At 58.8% G+C, this 16,375-nt stretch overlaps 2 protein-coding genes across 3 annotated transcripts in view; one reads left to right on the plus strand and one right to left on the minus strand.

The window, feature by feature from the left end:
- Positions 1-4,105, minus strand: part of MARK4 (microtubule affinity regulating kinase 4) — a 30,075-nt gene extending 25,970 nt beyond the window's left edge. For both annotated transcript variants that reach the window (XM_049620834.1, XM_049620835.1), the window contains exon 1: positions 3,743-4,105. In XM_049620834.1, the coding sequence (XP_049476791.1) occupies positions 3,743-3,793 (51 nt within the window). In that variant the 5' untranslated portion in view covers positions 3,794-4,105. The remainder of the gene's footprint in view (positions 1-3,742) is intronic.
- Positions 4,106-8,357: 4,252 nt separating this feature from the next.
- EXOC3L2 (exocyst complex component 3 like 2) overlaps positions 8,358-16,375 on the plus strand; it is a 21,629-nt gene continuing 13,611 nt past the window's right edge. Inside the window, exons 1-3 of the mRNA XM_049622312.1 lie at positions 8,358-8,442; positions 12,502-13,040; positions 16,187-16,369. Coding sequence (XP_049478269.1) covers positions 12,518-13,040; positions 16,187-16,369 — 706 coding nt within the window. The 5' untranslated portion in view covers positions 8,358-8,442; positions 12,502-12,517. The remainder of the gene's footprint in view (positions 8,443-12,501; positions 13,041-16,186; positions 16,370-16,375) is intronic.

Here is a 16,375-nt window from a genome sequence, read left to right on the forward strand (position 1 = left end):
CCCTGTCCTGATTGTCAGCCCCAGGGACTGTGCCTCCCTTTCAGCGCTGGGGCCCAGGGTGCAGGCGACGAGGCAGCCAGAGGCCTGAGCCAAGGCGGCTCTGCTCAGACCCTGTGCTGCCCCCGTGCCCTTCCTTCCCAGGGCGGGGGTGGGAAGCAGGTGGACAAAGGGAGCTGAGGAAGAGAGAAGGCCAAGGACGAGGGCTTGCCGCAGGGAATCCGCGTGGCTACTTAACTAAGTGATGATGACCGCGACTTAATGAGCACTGGCCATTAATGTGTCCTCATCCCCGTTTTTAAGGCAGGGAAACTGAGGCCCAGAGCTGGACAACGTTTACCCCAGAGCTGATGGCCTTCACCGTCGCCCAGCGCACGGACTCACACTCCCACATCATTTTTATTAAGCAGCTTTTATACGGGCCACGGCCCGGACCAGGAGGCACCTCGTCTGCATTCAATTCCCACGCTAGCCCGGTGACCGCAGGACCTACATCCTCATATTCCAGACAAGAAACTGAGGCTTGGGGAGAGAGGTGCCTTGTCAAGGTCACTCGATTCACTCGCAAGAGGCAGGAAAGACAATGGTCCCCACAAGGGGCTGAAAGACGACCACCACTGTTGCAGCCCCAGCCACACACCGGCCGGCCGGCCGGCCGCTGTGTCCTCACCTGGGCCTCCCCTGTGCGACCAGTCACGATCCACATTCTCCAGACAGGGACCCCAAGGCTGAGGCAGGGTAAGTCCCTTGGCCAAGGTCACAGGGCACCGAAGCAGAGTGGCGGGGATTCGATCCCAGGCCTGCTGGCTCCTGAGTGCCCAGCTCTTTCCTACCTCCTGCCCCTGGTCGGCTCACAACCCCAGGTCTCCTCCCAGGGGAGGGAGGGTGGGAAGGGAGGTGGAGATCCTGGCTGATGAGGCCCCTGATCCCCACAGAGATAAGGGCTTGGAGAAGAAGAATCCCCATTAGGTGGCACCAGGGGAGCCAACTGGGGGTGGGCTGGCACCCCACTGAAGGCAGCATGCTGGAGGGACCCCTGCAAGGGGCAGCTGGGGCAGTAGGTGACAAAGCCCCCAGGGGCCGGGGGCGGGAGCTAAAATTGGCCGGCACCACCAGCTGGCCCGGCTCCCTCCCTCCCGCCCGGCTGGCGCCCCAACACCGGGCCTGTTGCTAGGGAACCTCCAGAGAGGCTGGGCGGTGGGGGGGCCTGGGGCTTGGGGTGGGGGAGCGTGACCCCACATGGCTGTCGTCGTGGTAACTCGGGAGCAGGGGAGGAGCCTGCGACCTCCGATGCCAGAGGGAGAGGTGAGCCCCAGCCAGGGCTGACCAGCAGGACTTACAGACTAGTTGGGAGGAGAGGAGACAAGAGGACAGAAGGGGATTAGCCCTCTTCAAATGCCCACCGTGCACAAATCTGGACGAAAAAAGAGGAGGAAGCGTTCGGATGAGCCCCATTTTACAGATGAGGAGACCGAGGCTCACGGAAGTGAGGTCACTTGCCTGAGATCACCCAGCGAGGGAGGGACAGAAAGTAGATTTGAACCCATGCTTATCAGAACAATCAAAGTAACAATAACACCACAGCTACAAGCGTGGTTTGCTCCCAGCATCTCTCGGCTCCTTAAAACATCCCTAACAGGGAGGTGCTATCATCAGCCCTACTTAGAGATAAACCGAGGTCCTGAGCAGGGAGGGGATCTGTAAGCGCACGCGACAACTGATGACAGCCTCAGGTTGGGACTCCACGGCCCCGTCTGACTCATGTCCATAGTCACCATAGCAGTGAACATGTGTAGAGAGCGTCCTATGTGCCGGGCTTCACCCATGGCATCTCGAATAATCCTCTGAGGGACTTCAGCATCCCCATTTTTCAGAACAGGAAACTGAGGCTCGGAGAAGATGACCCGGTAGTTTGAGGGCAGAGTGTAAACCAGCTGGCCAGGCCTGTGGGCTCCCTGGCACTTCCTGAGTGACTTGGGGGTGGGGGGCAAGGGTGGGTACCTCACTGGAGAATCCAAATCAGAGTACGACCTATTGTATGGGGGCTGCGGCACCACAGTGTTGAGGGGATCTCTGTGAGGGAGGGTTTTGCAAGAGGAAGGGGCAGAGACAGATCTCTCTGGTGGAGATCTGGAGTGAGGGTGGCTGGGCGGCTGGCAGGCAGGGGTGTGTGTGTGTGTGTGTGTGTGTGTGTGTGTGTGCACGCACGCAGGGACCTGGCAGAGGTCTAAGGGAAAAGGGACAAAGACCCCAGCTGGGAATAAGTCTGGCATTGGTTGGTGGGAGAGGCTCTTTAGAAGGGCTGAGAGTAATCAGAAACTAGGGAGATGGGGAGGGGGGGTCTCCCAGGATTGTTCTGGGCTGTGGTATAGGGACAGGGGGCCTGGGAAGGGTTAAAGCCATGGGGAAGTGGCACTCAGGGGCCAAGGAAACTCCTAGAAGTTAAAGAAGCGGGGTTTCTAGGAGCAGTCTTCAGAAGCAGAGAAAGGTCTCGGGGCATGCAAGTCCCAGAGGACAAGGAGAAGAGCCTGAGCCTTGGAGGGGGTCAAAAGGGCCTAGAAACTTGGGGAGGAGGTTTCCAACAGACAGACCTCCAAGAGAAGAGCTAAGGTCTTAACAGCTGAGGTCTTACAGCTAAGACCAGACCAGACGCTTTGAGTCCAGGAGTCTTCTGGAAGAAGGATCTGGGGCCAAGCCTTGTGGGCTGGGGGAGGCCTCCAAAGTTGAGGAGGGGGCTTCCCTGGGAGGCCAGACCCCCCCCCCCCGACACACACACACAAGGAAGAGGGAGGCCCTGGGGCAGAAGAGATGGGGGGACCTGGAGATCAGTGGAAGGAGTGGTGTCCTGTGAGGAAGCTCCTGGCCTCGGAGGGGGTCAAGGGGGTCCTGGGGGTTTGGGGAGGGGGCTTGCCGGGAGCTGAGGAGTTGATACAGGCAGGATGAGGCCTGGAGTCAGACTAGCCCAGGGCCTAGAAATAGTCAGACTAGGCTAGGGGCCTGGAAGTTGGAGGCCAAGGCTGCCTGGGAGAAGACACCAGAGAGGGTCCAGGGGAGGGGGGTGCTGGGGGAGAGCCGGGGTACTGGGAATCCAGGGACAGGGCTGCTTGGAAGATAGGGACCAGGCCTGGGAGTGGAGAGACCTTGAACAAGCTAGAAAGGGCCCTGGGCCCAGGAAAGGTGGAAACCGGCTTCCTGTGAGGGGGTGCCCACAGGATCCGGGAGGATCCAGAGGGGCGGAGGGCTGAGAATGAGAGAAGGGGGGTTCCTGGGGAGCCCGGCACCCACATCCAGATGGGGAAGGCCAGAGCCAGAGGCGGGACTGGGCCGGGCCTTCCTGGGAGAGGGCCAGGGCCGGGCCTTGGGGTCAGGAGCCCTGCAAATCCTGGAGGGGGCGAGTTGTCGGATGCAGGCAGCCAGGAGGGGAAGGGGCTTAAGAACACGCGGAGAAGGGAGGGGCTCCTGGAAGGCAGGGGAGGGGGCTTCCTGGAGGGGAGAGACCCGAGCGGAAGCGGTCTGCAGAGGGACAAGAGAGGGGTCCCGGGAGAGGGGCGCCCGCAGGGGTCGGGCTGGGCTGGAGTGGGGGAGGGTCGAGAGGCCTGGAAGTCCGGGCCGGGGTCGGGAGGTGGCACGCTGGGCCGAGCCGGGGGAACGAAGGTAGGGGCTCGCGCGGCGCGGGGCACACCAGGACGAGGGGCTCGGCGGCTGAACCCGACCGGCGCTCCCCAAGGGGCCGGGCCCCACTCACCGTGTCCGAGTTCCGATCGTTGCCCGGGGCCAGCGCCGTCCGCGAAGACATTTTCTCCGGGTCCCGGGGGACTGGGCGGCCGGGTGGGGGGGGGGCGGGGGTCCCGGGGTCCCCTCTCTTCCCCTCCCCCCCCGCTGGCCTGGGGACGCGAGCTCAAAAGCTGGGTGCCGTGGACACCCGGGTTCGCGCCGCGGGAGAGGGGGCAGGGCGGGGAAGGGAAGGGGACGCCGAGGGTCCTAGTGGCCCCGCGCAGTGGCGGCCCGGGGCGCCATGGGGGCGGCGGGCAGACGGGCGGGCGGGGGCCGGGGAGGGGGCGCGGAGCCGGCCCGGGCGGCGGCGGAGGGAGGCGGTGGAGGGGCCGGGGAGGAAGGGACGTCAGGGGGAGGGGCGGGCAGGGCGGGGCCGCGGAGACCCCGCCCTCTGCCGCCGGCCCTTAAAGGCGCAGGCCCGGGCTAGCCGGGGGCTCCGGGGGCGGAGGCAGGTCTGGGCGCGTCGGTAGGGGAGCGTGTTCTCACAGGAGAGCGGAGACTCACCGGAAGAGAAGGGGAGAGAAACGCCTAGGCAGAGCGCCAGAGACGCAGAGAAAGATAGAGAGATGCAGAGATAGAGAGACAAAGAGACGCAAGGATAGAGAGACAGAAGTAGGGAGACACGCAGACATACAAAGAGATGTAAAGGGAGCCAAAAGACCCGAGCGACTAAATAAATAAATAAAGGAGGGAGAAACATAGGGAAAGAGAGACACACAGAGACAGAGATACAGAGAGAACAGAGACACAGAGAGCGACAAAGACTGAGAAGACCCCCACACGGGGACGGAGCGAGAGGCAAAAGGAGACAAAGAGATAACACACAGAGACGCAGAGACCTGTGAAGAGCGCGGAGATAAAAAGATGAGACAGACCGAGGCAGAGAAGCCCCGAGAGACACGAACCAGACAGAAGGCGGCGCTGTCCACATTCTCCCTCCCAGCCCACCCCCTGCTCAGTCGAGGGGCCCAGGAAGTTCTTGGGAACAGAGCTGAGGGCGCTGGGGGCGTAGTGTGCTAGGCAGAGCCGCTGCCCAGGGCTGACCACGATCTCTAGCAATGCCGCCTCCCACCTCCCAGAAAACTCCAGAGCCCAGGCTTGTGGCTGCGGGCCCCTCTCCTGTGCACCCCAGCTGGGGTCTGAGGATTTCTCCGTATAGCTTTGTGACTCAAGGCAGGCCCCTCCTTGGCCTCAGTTCCCCAATCTATAAAGCGAGAGCAAGGATCTACATGTTGCCTTCCTGGCAGGGCTGAAGCAGGTGCCAGAGTGCCCTGTGTAGGTATGCACCTGCCGGGTGCAGCTGCTGTCGGGATGGGCAAGCTGAAACCAGAGGAAGGCAAGGGCTTCCCTGAGGTTCTTCTGCAGTGGGGACCACCCATCCCCTCTAGACTAGGGCGGCCTGAAAGAAAGAGGGGCATTGCACAGTCCTGCCCCCCCCCCCCAATCCCACAACCCTTGGATCGGGTCCATGCCCTGCCCCTGTCTGACCATCTTCTTGAGCCTCAGTTTGCCTTTCTAAAAGATGGGTGTGATGCTCACACCAGTGTGTTGGGAGTCAGCTCGAGCGAGCTGCCTGTTAAAGGCTCAGGAATTTTGGAACCGGTTAAGACAGCCATTATAAAAAATTAAAGTATGCAAACACGTAATTAAATAAATTACACTTAAAACAAAGGTAACAAATGCTCATCACGACCTAATTATTTTACTACGTTTTGCTATTATCTGTGATCCTGTGGCGATTTACATCTATTGTGCCTTCATAGTGAAACAACTGTGTAATGAGCTTCTGTGCATCTCTTCCCCCCCCCCCCCAAATGCTTTCACTGACATCACTGTGGCTTCACATCACTGAGTCCAAGCTTGGTAACTTGAATTAGCCCTGGTGGAACGATTGACACCATGGAAGATGGCAAACGCCTCAAATCAAGGCTCCCCACCCCCCCAACCCCCAGAGAGCAGGTTGTCAAACATTCATCAGCGTGTCACCGGTTGATACTATCAGCAACATAAACTCACAGAAGCTTCCTCTGTGCCCGGCTCTGAGCACTTTATTCTTTCTGCCACCTTGTGAGTTTGGACCGTCATTCTCAGCCCCATGTACACATGCTGAAGGTTAACGTGGCTGGTGAGAGGCAGGCTTGAGATTTGAACCCAAGTGCTTCCAAACTCTGAAACTTGGGCTCTTAAGCACTATGGGCTTCCTGTCCCGGGACCATAATAGTAGCAACCTCAGTCTGCGGTAAGAGACTATGTATGTAATGACTACATATGTAAATGCTTCACATGGGAACATATTAGAACTTCGTAAGCGGGTGACATTACCATTGTTACTCAGCAAATGGGGCCCAAGGAGTCTCAGGAATGGTGGGGTGCAGAGAGGGAGGAGTTCAGGATGGTGTTCCAGAAGTTTTGAGATCCCAAGGGCTCTGCAGGGTGAGGGGTGGGGTCTCGGGGACGGGTTGGGGGAGCTGAGTCACTCCTTCCTAGGCTTAGCGCGGAGAGCCGCAGTTCTCCAATGCACCACGCGGGGGCAGCAGATCACCTCCCTACACGCACCTGCCCGCCACACCTCAGGCCTCACCCTGGCTCCGCCCCCCTCACCCCAGTACTGTCCCCACCCCATTTCCCAAATGAGGGGACTGAGGCTAAATGAAGGGGGGAGGCTACAAAATGATGAACCTTAAAAACAGTATGCTTAGCGAAAGTAGGCCGACACAAGGGACCACTTACTGTGATTCCTTTTATATGGAATGTCCAGAATAGGGAAACCCATGCGGCTGGGAGCAGAGGGGAATGGGGGAAGGGGGGCTGCTAAAGGGCTATGGGTTTCTTTGTGAGGTGATGAAAATGTTCTGGAATTAGATAGGGTGACAGTTGGTGCATCCTTGTGAATACACTGAGAGCATTGAATTGGGCACTTTGAAAGGGTGAATTTTATGGCATATGAATTGTACCTCTTTTTAAAACAATTTTTTAAAGTTTATTTTGAGTGTGTGTGTGTGTGTGTGCGCGCGCGCGCGCGCGCGCGCGCGCGCGCGTGCATGAGTGGGGGAGGGTCAGAGAAAGAGGGAGAGAGAGAGAGAATCCCAAGCAAGTTCCCAGCTGACAACAAGGAGCCCAACGCGGGGCTCAATCTCACAAACCCTGAGATCGTGATCTGAGCTGAAATCAAGAGTCGGACCCTCAACCGACTGAGCCACCCAGGTGCTGCTGAATTATATCTCAATAAAATATTGAGTTAAAAAAAGAGGGGGGATCTGACAGCTGTCACCGCCCACGACAGGTCATTTGGTTCCAGCCAGATCTAGTCGCTGCCTTCTGATTTCCACGGGTCCACACGGACCTGGTGAGGACAAAGCCTCTCCCCCCCCCCACCCCCCCAATCTGGGCCACTCAACCTGGCTCCTTCCCCAGAGCCCATTTTCTGGCAAATCCAGTCCTTGAACTGAGACCTTCAGATCTTGGAATCTTAACCCCTGGCCCACTTCTTCCAGCATAGGTGTCTATAGAGCCCTTGCTGGGGCTGGGGGAGAAGCAGGGATCCCTGAACCCAGCCCCGACCCTAATCCCACACCAACCCCAACTTTGCCTAGGCAAGTGATCCCTTGTTCCAGGCCTAACACCTGCGACACTATGCCTGAGCGCCCAGAAGAGCACCTGAACCTGAAACCCAGCCTTACAAGTAATCCAAAGCCTGCATCTAACCCCACCCAACCCCCAACCCATTCCCAGCGCCCCCCCCCACTGCACCTGCCATATGCGTCCCCAACTTCCAATCCTTAGCTCTGATCTATCCCCATGTGTGCATTCGGTTAATAAACCTTTACTATTATGTGCCAGACGCACATCTAGGGATATAAAGATGAACGAGGTAAGCAAAATCCGCTTTGGATTTACGTTCAAGTGGGAGAGTCAGGAAATCTACAAGGGAGATAGAGAAATCTGATCGTTCAAATTGAGGAAGGTGATACGAAGGAATTGAGGAATCAGAGCCAGTCCCTGGGGAGAGAGGAAGTGGCTGGGGGGGAGAAGGGGCTTCTGCTGTTCAGGGAATGTCTCCTTTGAGGGACAGAGGCTGGAGCTGAGGCCAGGATGATGTCGAAGGAGGGAGCCATACAGGGACCTGGGGACAGGGGAGAGGACTATAGTTCCAAAGCCTTGCCCTGTGCCACCCATGCCCTCAGGCCTCTGATTGCAGCTTCTGGGCCAGCAGAACCTTCCTCCCTGTCTTTATTCCAGAGCCAGGAACCCGAAGGAGAGCTCTGGGCCCGCATCCAGCATTGGGTGTCTCCCCAGGGTGCCCAGGATGGTGTTGTCACCTTGGAAGGCGTGAAGAACAGGCGGGGGGGGGGGGGGGGCAATTCCGGGGGGGGGGGGGGGGGGGGGGGGGGGGGGGGGGGGCGGGCAATTCGGGGGGGGGGTGGGGGTGGGGGCCAGACTGTGGCCTTGTCCTTCCCAGCCCAACCCCAGCTTGTCCTAAAAGGGCAGACAGATAAAGAGTCCTTCCCGCCCCTGGCCCCAGAGAGGGAGGGGTTTCCTGACAGGAAATTGACCTCCTCTAACCCCCCCCCCCCCCCCCCCAGTTCCAAGCTCTCAGCAGTTCTGGCTGAAGTGTCCTCAGGGCAGGACAGCAGCAGGGACAGAGGGACGAAGGCGCCTGCTGACGAGGAGGTGAGTGTGCTGGAGGAGGGGGCAGGATTCTTGCGCCCTGGTCTGGGCTCTCCCCTGGACGCGGGCTGGACCAGAGGTGGTGAGAACATGTGCCCTGAAGCCAGGAGAGGCTGGGGGCAAAGACAGCATGTGGGGCCTGGCCTCAGGAGGGTGCCAGCCACAGGGCAGGAGGAGCTGGGGACCGCAGGGGGGTGCCGTGAAGAATCTGGGGACCCTGGGGATCCAGAGAAGCTTCAAAGGAGCCAGGAGAGCTGGGACCGCCAAGGGAGAAAGGAGAGAAAGGGTCTGATGCCCTCGGAGTTCAGGTTGGGAGAAAGCGGTGGATGCTTTTCTCCATCCCCAAGAGATGGGGGGCTTGGAGATGGTGTTCGGAGTGAAGATGTGCATGAGCTTGAACCGGGCTGGGCTGATGATGGGATAGTTTGGGGGTGAGGTCTGGATTGGGGTTGTGTGGCTGGGGTCCAGCATGGACGCACAATTTATAAGGGCTGTTCTCAGATACAGACTTGGGGGCTGGAGGTGCTGACTTCTGCAAACAGGTCAATCTGCCAGTGGAGGGTTTAGGGCTTTGGGGAAAGGCTGGCAGCGAGGAGAAGGGGGGGGGGGGGGGGGGGAGGAGCCGGAGCCCAGAGAGGGAAGCGCTGGTGGCCAAGACATCCTGTGGGAGTCGGGAGGCTGGGGGCTTGAGGGATGCCTCGGAAGTGAGTCAGGGGCCCGGGCACTGGGAGGCAGATGAGGGGGCTGGAGGGGGCAGGATGTCGGAGGAGCCAGTTTGCAGAGGCGGGTGGTGGAGGGTGGTGGAGCCTGGAAAGGGAAAGCCAGCGGGGCCACTTTGGAGAAACTGTTGCTGCGGGGTCTGAGGATGTTGGAAACGGCTTGGGGGGTATCGGGATCCAGTTTGGGGATGGATGTGGGAGCCAGTGGGGGAGTGGCAGATCCAGTTTGGGTCATGTTGGCTTCTGTTACAGGGAAGTAGAAGGGGGATGTGGAGTTTCGGGGGGGGGGGGACGATGGACACAGGGCTGGGACACGGTGAAGCCATTTGTGGGATGAAACACACAGAAGCCAGTCGGGAAAATGAAAGACAGAGAAATCCGTGCACGACTTGTGGATGTGTGCATGGGGGGCTCGTATCGATTGCCCACAGCCATGGGGGCTCCAGGCAAGGGTTACCATGGTGACTGCCTCTCTGGAGGACAGGGGACCATGGAGACTGGAGAGAGGCTTGAGGAACGACAGCTGAGGTCCAGAGGCTGAAGTCAGGGAGGAAAGAAGCAGGGGGGCTCCCCCATGAAAGGAAGATGCTCTTACCCACGGCCCAGCCAGCTCGGGACCCTTTGAGCATCAGCCTCCTTCCAGATGCTCTATGCACCCCCAAGGGACCGCCCAATCCCGACCCTGTCCCTCAACTGCTCGGAACCTGTCCCAGTTCAAAACAACCTATGTGTCTAGCAGGAGGTGAGTGGGGAAACCCCTGACGTTTCACACAGTTTTGCCAAAGCCAGACGTTGGAAGAGTAATGCGACACTTAAATCGACTAGAGCCACCGAGATAGGCACAGATACCTCTCCCATGTATTGAGTCCAAACACCACCATCAAAGCGCAAGTTGCTGGATGAACTTAGTATGAGAGCCTTCACAGAGGGTTCTGAAACCCCATAAAACGATACATTGTTTCTGGATGCAAGGCTCCCGAGACTTAAGAGTAAAAGTCGGGCTGGCCTGGGGAGACACGCATTCTGGATGCTACTGTCCTGGGAAGAGGGCAAGGGAGGAGAGCTGGGGGCGGGGAGTGCATCTTGTAATGCTCGATTCTAAAAAAGACCAAAAAAAACAAAAAAACAAAAAAACAAAAAAACACCCCACCCCAAACAAACAAACACCCAAACAGCCAAACCTGAGCCATAGAAACAGAATAGCCACAAAATAGAATGTTTGCATTAGACGCAGCTAGGATTGGAAGCAGGGGGGGGTGTTTATTTGTTTTCTAAATTTTTCCGAATTCCCGAATCTTTGAACGATTTCATCATTTTAAAAAGCGCCCTTCCACAGTTCCCCAGTGTCCTCGGGAAAAAGCCCAAGTCCCTCCTCACGGCTCTCCTCTCTGAGGCCCTGCACGGCTTGCTCTGTACTGACCTCTCCAGCTTGACTCCTCACCCACAAGGAATGAGGTCCTTGCCTCCTTCCTTTGTTTCCTGTTTAGCACCCATTCATTTCCTGAGCGCCTGCCCTGGGAGTTGGGGACACAGTGGTGACTGAGACAGCCCGACCCTGTCCCTCTAGGGACTTCACAGTCTGGCGGGGGACACAGACTCATCCCCAGACACTGACAACTCAGGTGGGGAGGGCTGGGATGGGGAAAATCCTGAGGGGGGAAAACTCGACTCCATCTAGGCATGACAGAGGGCTTCCTGGAGGAGAGGGCCTTGGGGGCTGGATCCTAAAGCCTGAGTGGTGCAGGGAGAACAGGTGTCCAAGTAAAAAGATCAACAAACGCCAGCACCCAGAGGAGCCTGGAGGGGGAGAATGTGGGATAGCACTGGTGAGGTGCACAGCTGGCAGGCAAGGGCAGCTGGATTTCGCGCCAAGGGTACTGGGGAGCCATGCAAGGTTAAGAGAAAGAGCAGGGCAAGTTTGTGCTTTAACGAGATCCTCAAAGGTGGGCTGGAGGGGCCAAGACGAGAGCTTGGAGACAAGGGAGAAAGGGGGGAAGTGGGAAGGGGCCTGGACTGGGGCAGGGGCCATGGAGAGGGAGGAGATGAGGGACTTAGGAGGTGGGATAAAATTCACTTTATTTTCTTCCATTTTATTTGAGAGAGAGAGGGAGAGGGAGAGGGAGAGAATCTTTTAAATGTTTATCGAGAAAGAGACTCTTAAACAGGATCCATGCTCAGTGTGGAGCCCAACGTAGGGCTCCATCCCGCGACCCTGGATCATGACCTCAGCCAAAATCAAGAGTTGGATGCTCAACCGACTGAGCCACCCAGGTGCCCCATCAAGTTCAAGTTATGGGGCATCTGGCTGGCTCAGTCTGTAGAGCGTGTGACTCTTGATCTCGGGGCTGTAAGTTCGAGCCCCACGTTGGGTGTAGAGATTACTTAAAAATAAAATCTTGGGGCCCCTGGGTGGCTCAGTCAGTTAAGTGTCTGACTCTCAGTTTCGGCTCAGGTCATGGTCTCACGATTCGTGAGGTCGAGCCCCGCCTCAGGCTCTGCGCTGGCAGCACGGAGCCTGCTTGGGATTCTGTCTCGTTCCCCCTCTCTCTGCCCCTCCCCTGCTCTCTCTCTCAAAATAAGTAAATAAGTTTATTTAAAAATTTGACTTTAAAGCGTACAATTCAGTGGCATTCTAGTATTCTAGTACATTCACAGTGCTGTTAGCCATCCACATTATGTAGTTCCAGAACATTTTCATGTCCCAAAAGGAAACCTGTACCCATTAAGCAGCCACACCCATTAAGACCCACCCCCGTCTCCCAGTCCCCGGCCACCACTCACTTCCCTTCTGTCTCTCTGGATTTGCCTGCTCTGGACATTTCCCAGTAAGGCTTTGCTAAGGGAAAGAAGAAGGCGGGTTAGAGGTGACAGGTGTGCTGGCTGGACAGGGGAGAGACGAGGCAGGTGCCCATGTGTGTGACTGGATGTCCGGGTAGACGGTGGGGCCCGAGTCCCCATGCAGTCTCTCCTCTTCGCTGGCTGTGCCGCCTTGGGACGGACCCTTCCCCTCTCTGAGCCTGTTTCCTCTTAGAGTGGGAGGGTCCACCGAGGTGATGAGCACCCAGACAGGAAGTCAGGCAGGGAAAGGGTCTGAATGCCAACGGTCAGGGTAATCAGACAGGTCTGGGCGAGAATGCTGGCTTTGTCCCTGAGTCACCGTGAGGCCTTCGGTAAGCACCTTTGCTCCTCTGAGCCTCAGTTTCCTCATCTGCCACGTGGGCATATAGTAACAGCACTAGCCTCATGGGATTAGTGACTGCTCAGACCAGTGCCTGGCACACAGGCCCTGCGTTGCTGGGCACCCAGAGGCGTTAATTATCAACACCTCTTATGTTTTTCCCAGGTCCCTGCCCGTCAAGATGCCCATCCTGAAGAGTCTAGGGGTGGCCGACCCTAAGGTGCCCCGGGCGGGGACGCTGCCTCTGAGGTCCTCTCGGAACCCCTTTGAGGAAGTTCCGGGACTGGAAGAAGACGAGGTTGGGGAGCTGGGGAGCCTGCCCAACGGAACATCGTGTCGCCGCCGTGCCACCCTGGAGAAGCTGGCCGGCCTGGCCCCCTTCCGGCTGGGCTGGACCCCCGGCCGGCGGGCAGGCAGCCCCGGAGATGGGCAGTCCCGCTCTTTCCTGGGCCGAGTGCTGACACCAGGGATACGCAGGAGCTCAGCAGATTTTGGCCTCCTGGCCAGGCTTCAGGGGACCCGAGCCCAGGGCGACGAGGAGGTGGCTGGGGAGGCCGCCCGGAGACTGGCCTTCCTGAGACTGGGACGCGGGCCCAAGCCCCGCCGCGCCTCACTGGCTGAGAGGGTGGTGCCCGCAGGCGAGGCAGCTCCCGAGCCCCCGCCCAAGGTCCCCGAGCCCCCAAAGATGAAGGAGCCTCTGTCAGGTAAGTCGGGAGCCCCCGCCCAGCCCCCTCCCCCCAGAATCTTGATTTCTATCACCAAGCCCTCCACCCCGGATCCCTCCCACCCGCCACCTGCCGGCCTCAACCTCACCCCCATGTCCTATGATAAGGATCATGAACTTTGGTCTCATCTCCTCTAATCCCTTCTGCACCCCCAATTTCAACCCTCCTTCCCTCCCTCCCTTCAAGTTCAGCCTCCATCCCATCTCCTTTCCACTCCTTTCCATGTAGCCACATCCAACCTTGACCTTATGCCTCTCCCCAACCTCTGTACCCCACCCCCTTCCCATCGCCAGCCCCAACCCTGGCCCCAGACTGCACCCCAACCTCCTCTCCTTTTCCACCCCACTCTGAACCCCAAACCCAAATCCAGCCCAATCTCCCAACCCCCAGCTTCAACCTCATCCGTACCTCACGTCCAAGCCGCACCTCGAACTCCCCGCCACGCCCAGCGCCTACCTCCCACCTGCGTCTCCCCACTGCGTCCCCCACTGCCTGTCTCACTTTCTCCAGGCTGCTGTAACCTTGTCCCACAACCCCACAAACCGGGTGGCTTCAACTATAGAAATCTATTCTCTCGGTTCTGGATCCATGCCCTTTCAGACACGCATAGGGGACTCCTTCCTCGACTCTTCTGTGCCTGGTGCTTGGCTGGCCATCTTCTCGCGGTGCATGTCTGTCTCTGTGTCCAGATCTCCCCTTTGTGTAAGAACACCAGCCACGCCGTATCAGAGCCCATCCTACGACCTCGTTTTAACTTGCTCACCTCTCTGCTCATCTCTGTCTCCAGAGATGGTCCCATTCTGAGGTCCCGGGGGCTTAGGACTTCACGCGTGTTTTTTCTTGGTGATGGTGGGGGGGGGCACAACTCAGCTCATACCCCCACCCCGTCTCTATCCTCAGCCCCAAACTACCCCAAGCCCCAGTGTCTTCTCTTCAATGCCTTTTTGAGTTTCTACTCCATCCTTATTCCAACCCCACTTATCCCTTTGTCCAAACACCACCTTTAACCTCATCTCTGTGCCCAAGAACCGTCAACACCCCGGGGGGCCAGCCAGTGCCCTCCCGCATGCAGGTGGCAGCCCCCTCCCCAATTTAGCTTCACGCCCAACCCCCGACCCAGGCCCATCTCAGCACCCACCTTCAACCCCAACGGCAAGCTAGTCTCTCCCCCGTCATTCTTTTTTTTTTTTTTCATTAAAAAAAATTTTTTTTACATTTATTTATTTATTTTTGAGAGACAGAGAGAGACAGAGCCACAAGCGGGGGAGGGGCATTGAGAGAAGGAGACAGAGAATCCGAAGCAGGCTCCAGGCTCTGAGCTGTCAGCACGGAGCCCGACGCGGGGGCTCGAACCTACGAAACGTGAGATCATGACCTGAGCTGAAGTTGGACACTCAACCGACTGAGCCACTCAGGGGCCCCTCATTTTTTTTTAACGTTTATTTTTTGTTTGTTTGTCTTGAGAGAGAGCATGCAAGTGACCATGGGGGGGGGGGGGGGCGGGGGGAGAGGCAGAGAGAGAACCCCAAGCAGGCTCCAGCCTGTCAGCACAGAGCCAGAGGCAGGGCTCAAACTCATGAACCGTGAGACCACGACCTGAGCCGAGATCAAGAGTCAGAAGCTTAACTGACTAAGCCACCCGGGGAACCCCTCTCCCTTCATTCTTTTTTTTTTTTTTTTTTAAATTTTTTTTTTTTAATTTTTTTTTCAATGTTTTTTTTTTTTTTTTGGGACAGAGAGAGACAGAGCATGAACGGGGGAGGGGCAGAGAGAGAGAGGGAGACACAGAATCGGAAACAGGCTCCAGGCTCCGAGCCGTCGGCCCAGAGCCCGACGCGGGGCTCGAACTCACGGACCGCGAGATCGTGACCCGGCTGAAGTCGGACGCTTAACCGACTGCGCCACCCAGGCGCCCCTCTCCCTTCATTCTTAATCCCTGACCCTTAATCCACCCTGACCCTGAACCCCCCCCCCCCCTTCCCAACCTCCACCCACATTCCCGGCCCCAACTCGGGTGCGGTTTTCATCTTCAAACTCACATCCAAACCCTTCTTTCCATCCTCAGCCGTCGCTTCAATTCATCTCTGCCCCCAGTCACCGTCCCAGGCCCCAGATGTCAAACTCAGCTCCTTTCCTGTCCCCTCTAGAGATTGCACCCCAACTTCCCCCTCATCCCTTATCTCAGTCCCATCTCTGAGACTCCGGTTCGGATCCCTGGGGCTGGCTCCCTCCACCTTCATACACCCCCCTCCTCACTCCCAGACGCCCCCCCCCCTGCCGCCCCACCTCCCAACGCATGCTGCCTCAGCCCCCGGGGACCTCAGGAGAGCCCTCACTTCGCCCCACATCCTGGCCAGAAGCTATTTCAGCCCCGGCTCCCAGGGGACTGGGAGGGCACTTCAGGGAGGCGAGGAGGGGGTGACTGGAGCCCCCGCCTTCTGGAAACGGATGGGCAGAAATAGCGCTGGCCAGGAAACAAGTTTCTCTGCCAGGGAGGAAGTGGAGGGGGGTGGAGGTGTCGGGGTAACCCTGGGCCACCAGGACCCTCCCTTGGCCTTCACGGAAGGCCTCCCAACCCCATGGGGGTGTCTCTTGGGGGAGTCGGAAGGCACAGTGCCAGATCACCCCCACAGCCACCCCCCCCCACCCCCCAAAGACCCTCTCTGGTCTTGCTCTCCTCTCCCCACCTCCCGGCCTCCACCCTGCCCCTTGATCCATTGCTTCTCCACCGGCTCCCCCTACCTGGCTCAGACTGGCCTCCCTCCAGCCCTCTCATTCCCTGGATCCCTTTCTCTGGATCTGAGGCGCTTTCCCTGTCCTCGCCCCTCAAATATCCTGGGCCCTTCCCCCTATCCTCACCCACTCTCCCATACCCTGTGCCGTCCCCCGCCCCTCTCCCCTCTGCCTCGCCCCCTTCCCCCCCTTCCCCTGACTTCTCTCCCTCCTCCGCCCCTCCCCTTCCCCCCCCCCCCCCCCCCCCCCCCCCCCACCCCTCGCCCGACAAACCTTCTCTCACCCACCCCTCTTCTCCCGGAACGTCCCGGGCTCCTTTCTCGGCCCCTCGCCTCCCCCTCTCCGCCCGCCCCGCGCCCTCCTCCCCCTGACCTCCCGCTCTGCCCCCACAGTGCTGGAGATCCTGAGCCTGATCCAGCAGCGCGAGCTCGCGCGAGCCGACGAGCACATCTTGGAGCTGGAGGCCGAGGAGCTGGCGTCGTCGGGGGGCGGCGCGCCCGGGCCGCCCGGGGCCGAGGGCGCGGCCGGCGGCCGCCGGGCGCGGGACGTGGCGCTGCTGTACGAGGCCCTGCAGCGCGAGC

This window comes from Panthera uncia (genome assembly GCF_023721935.1).
Source record: "Panthera uncia isolate 11264 chromosome E2 unlocalized genomic scaffold, Puncia_PCG_1.0 HiC_scaffold_19, whole genome shotgun sequence".
Lineage (NCBI taxonomy): Eukaryota > Metazoa > Chordata > Mammalia > Carnivora > Felidae > Panthera > Panthera uncia.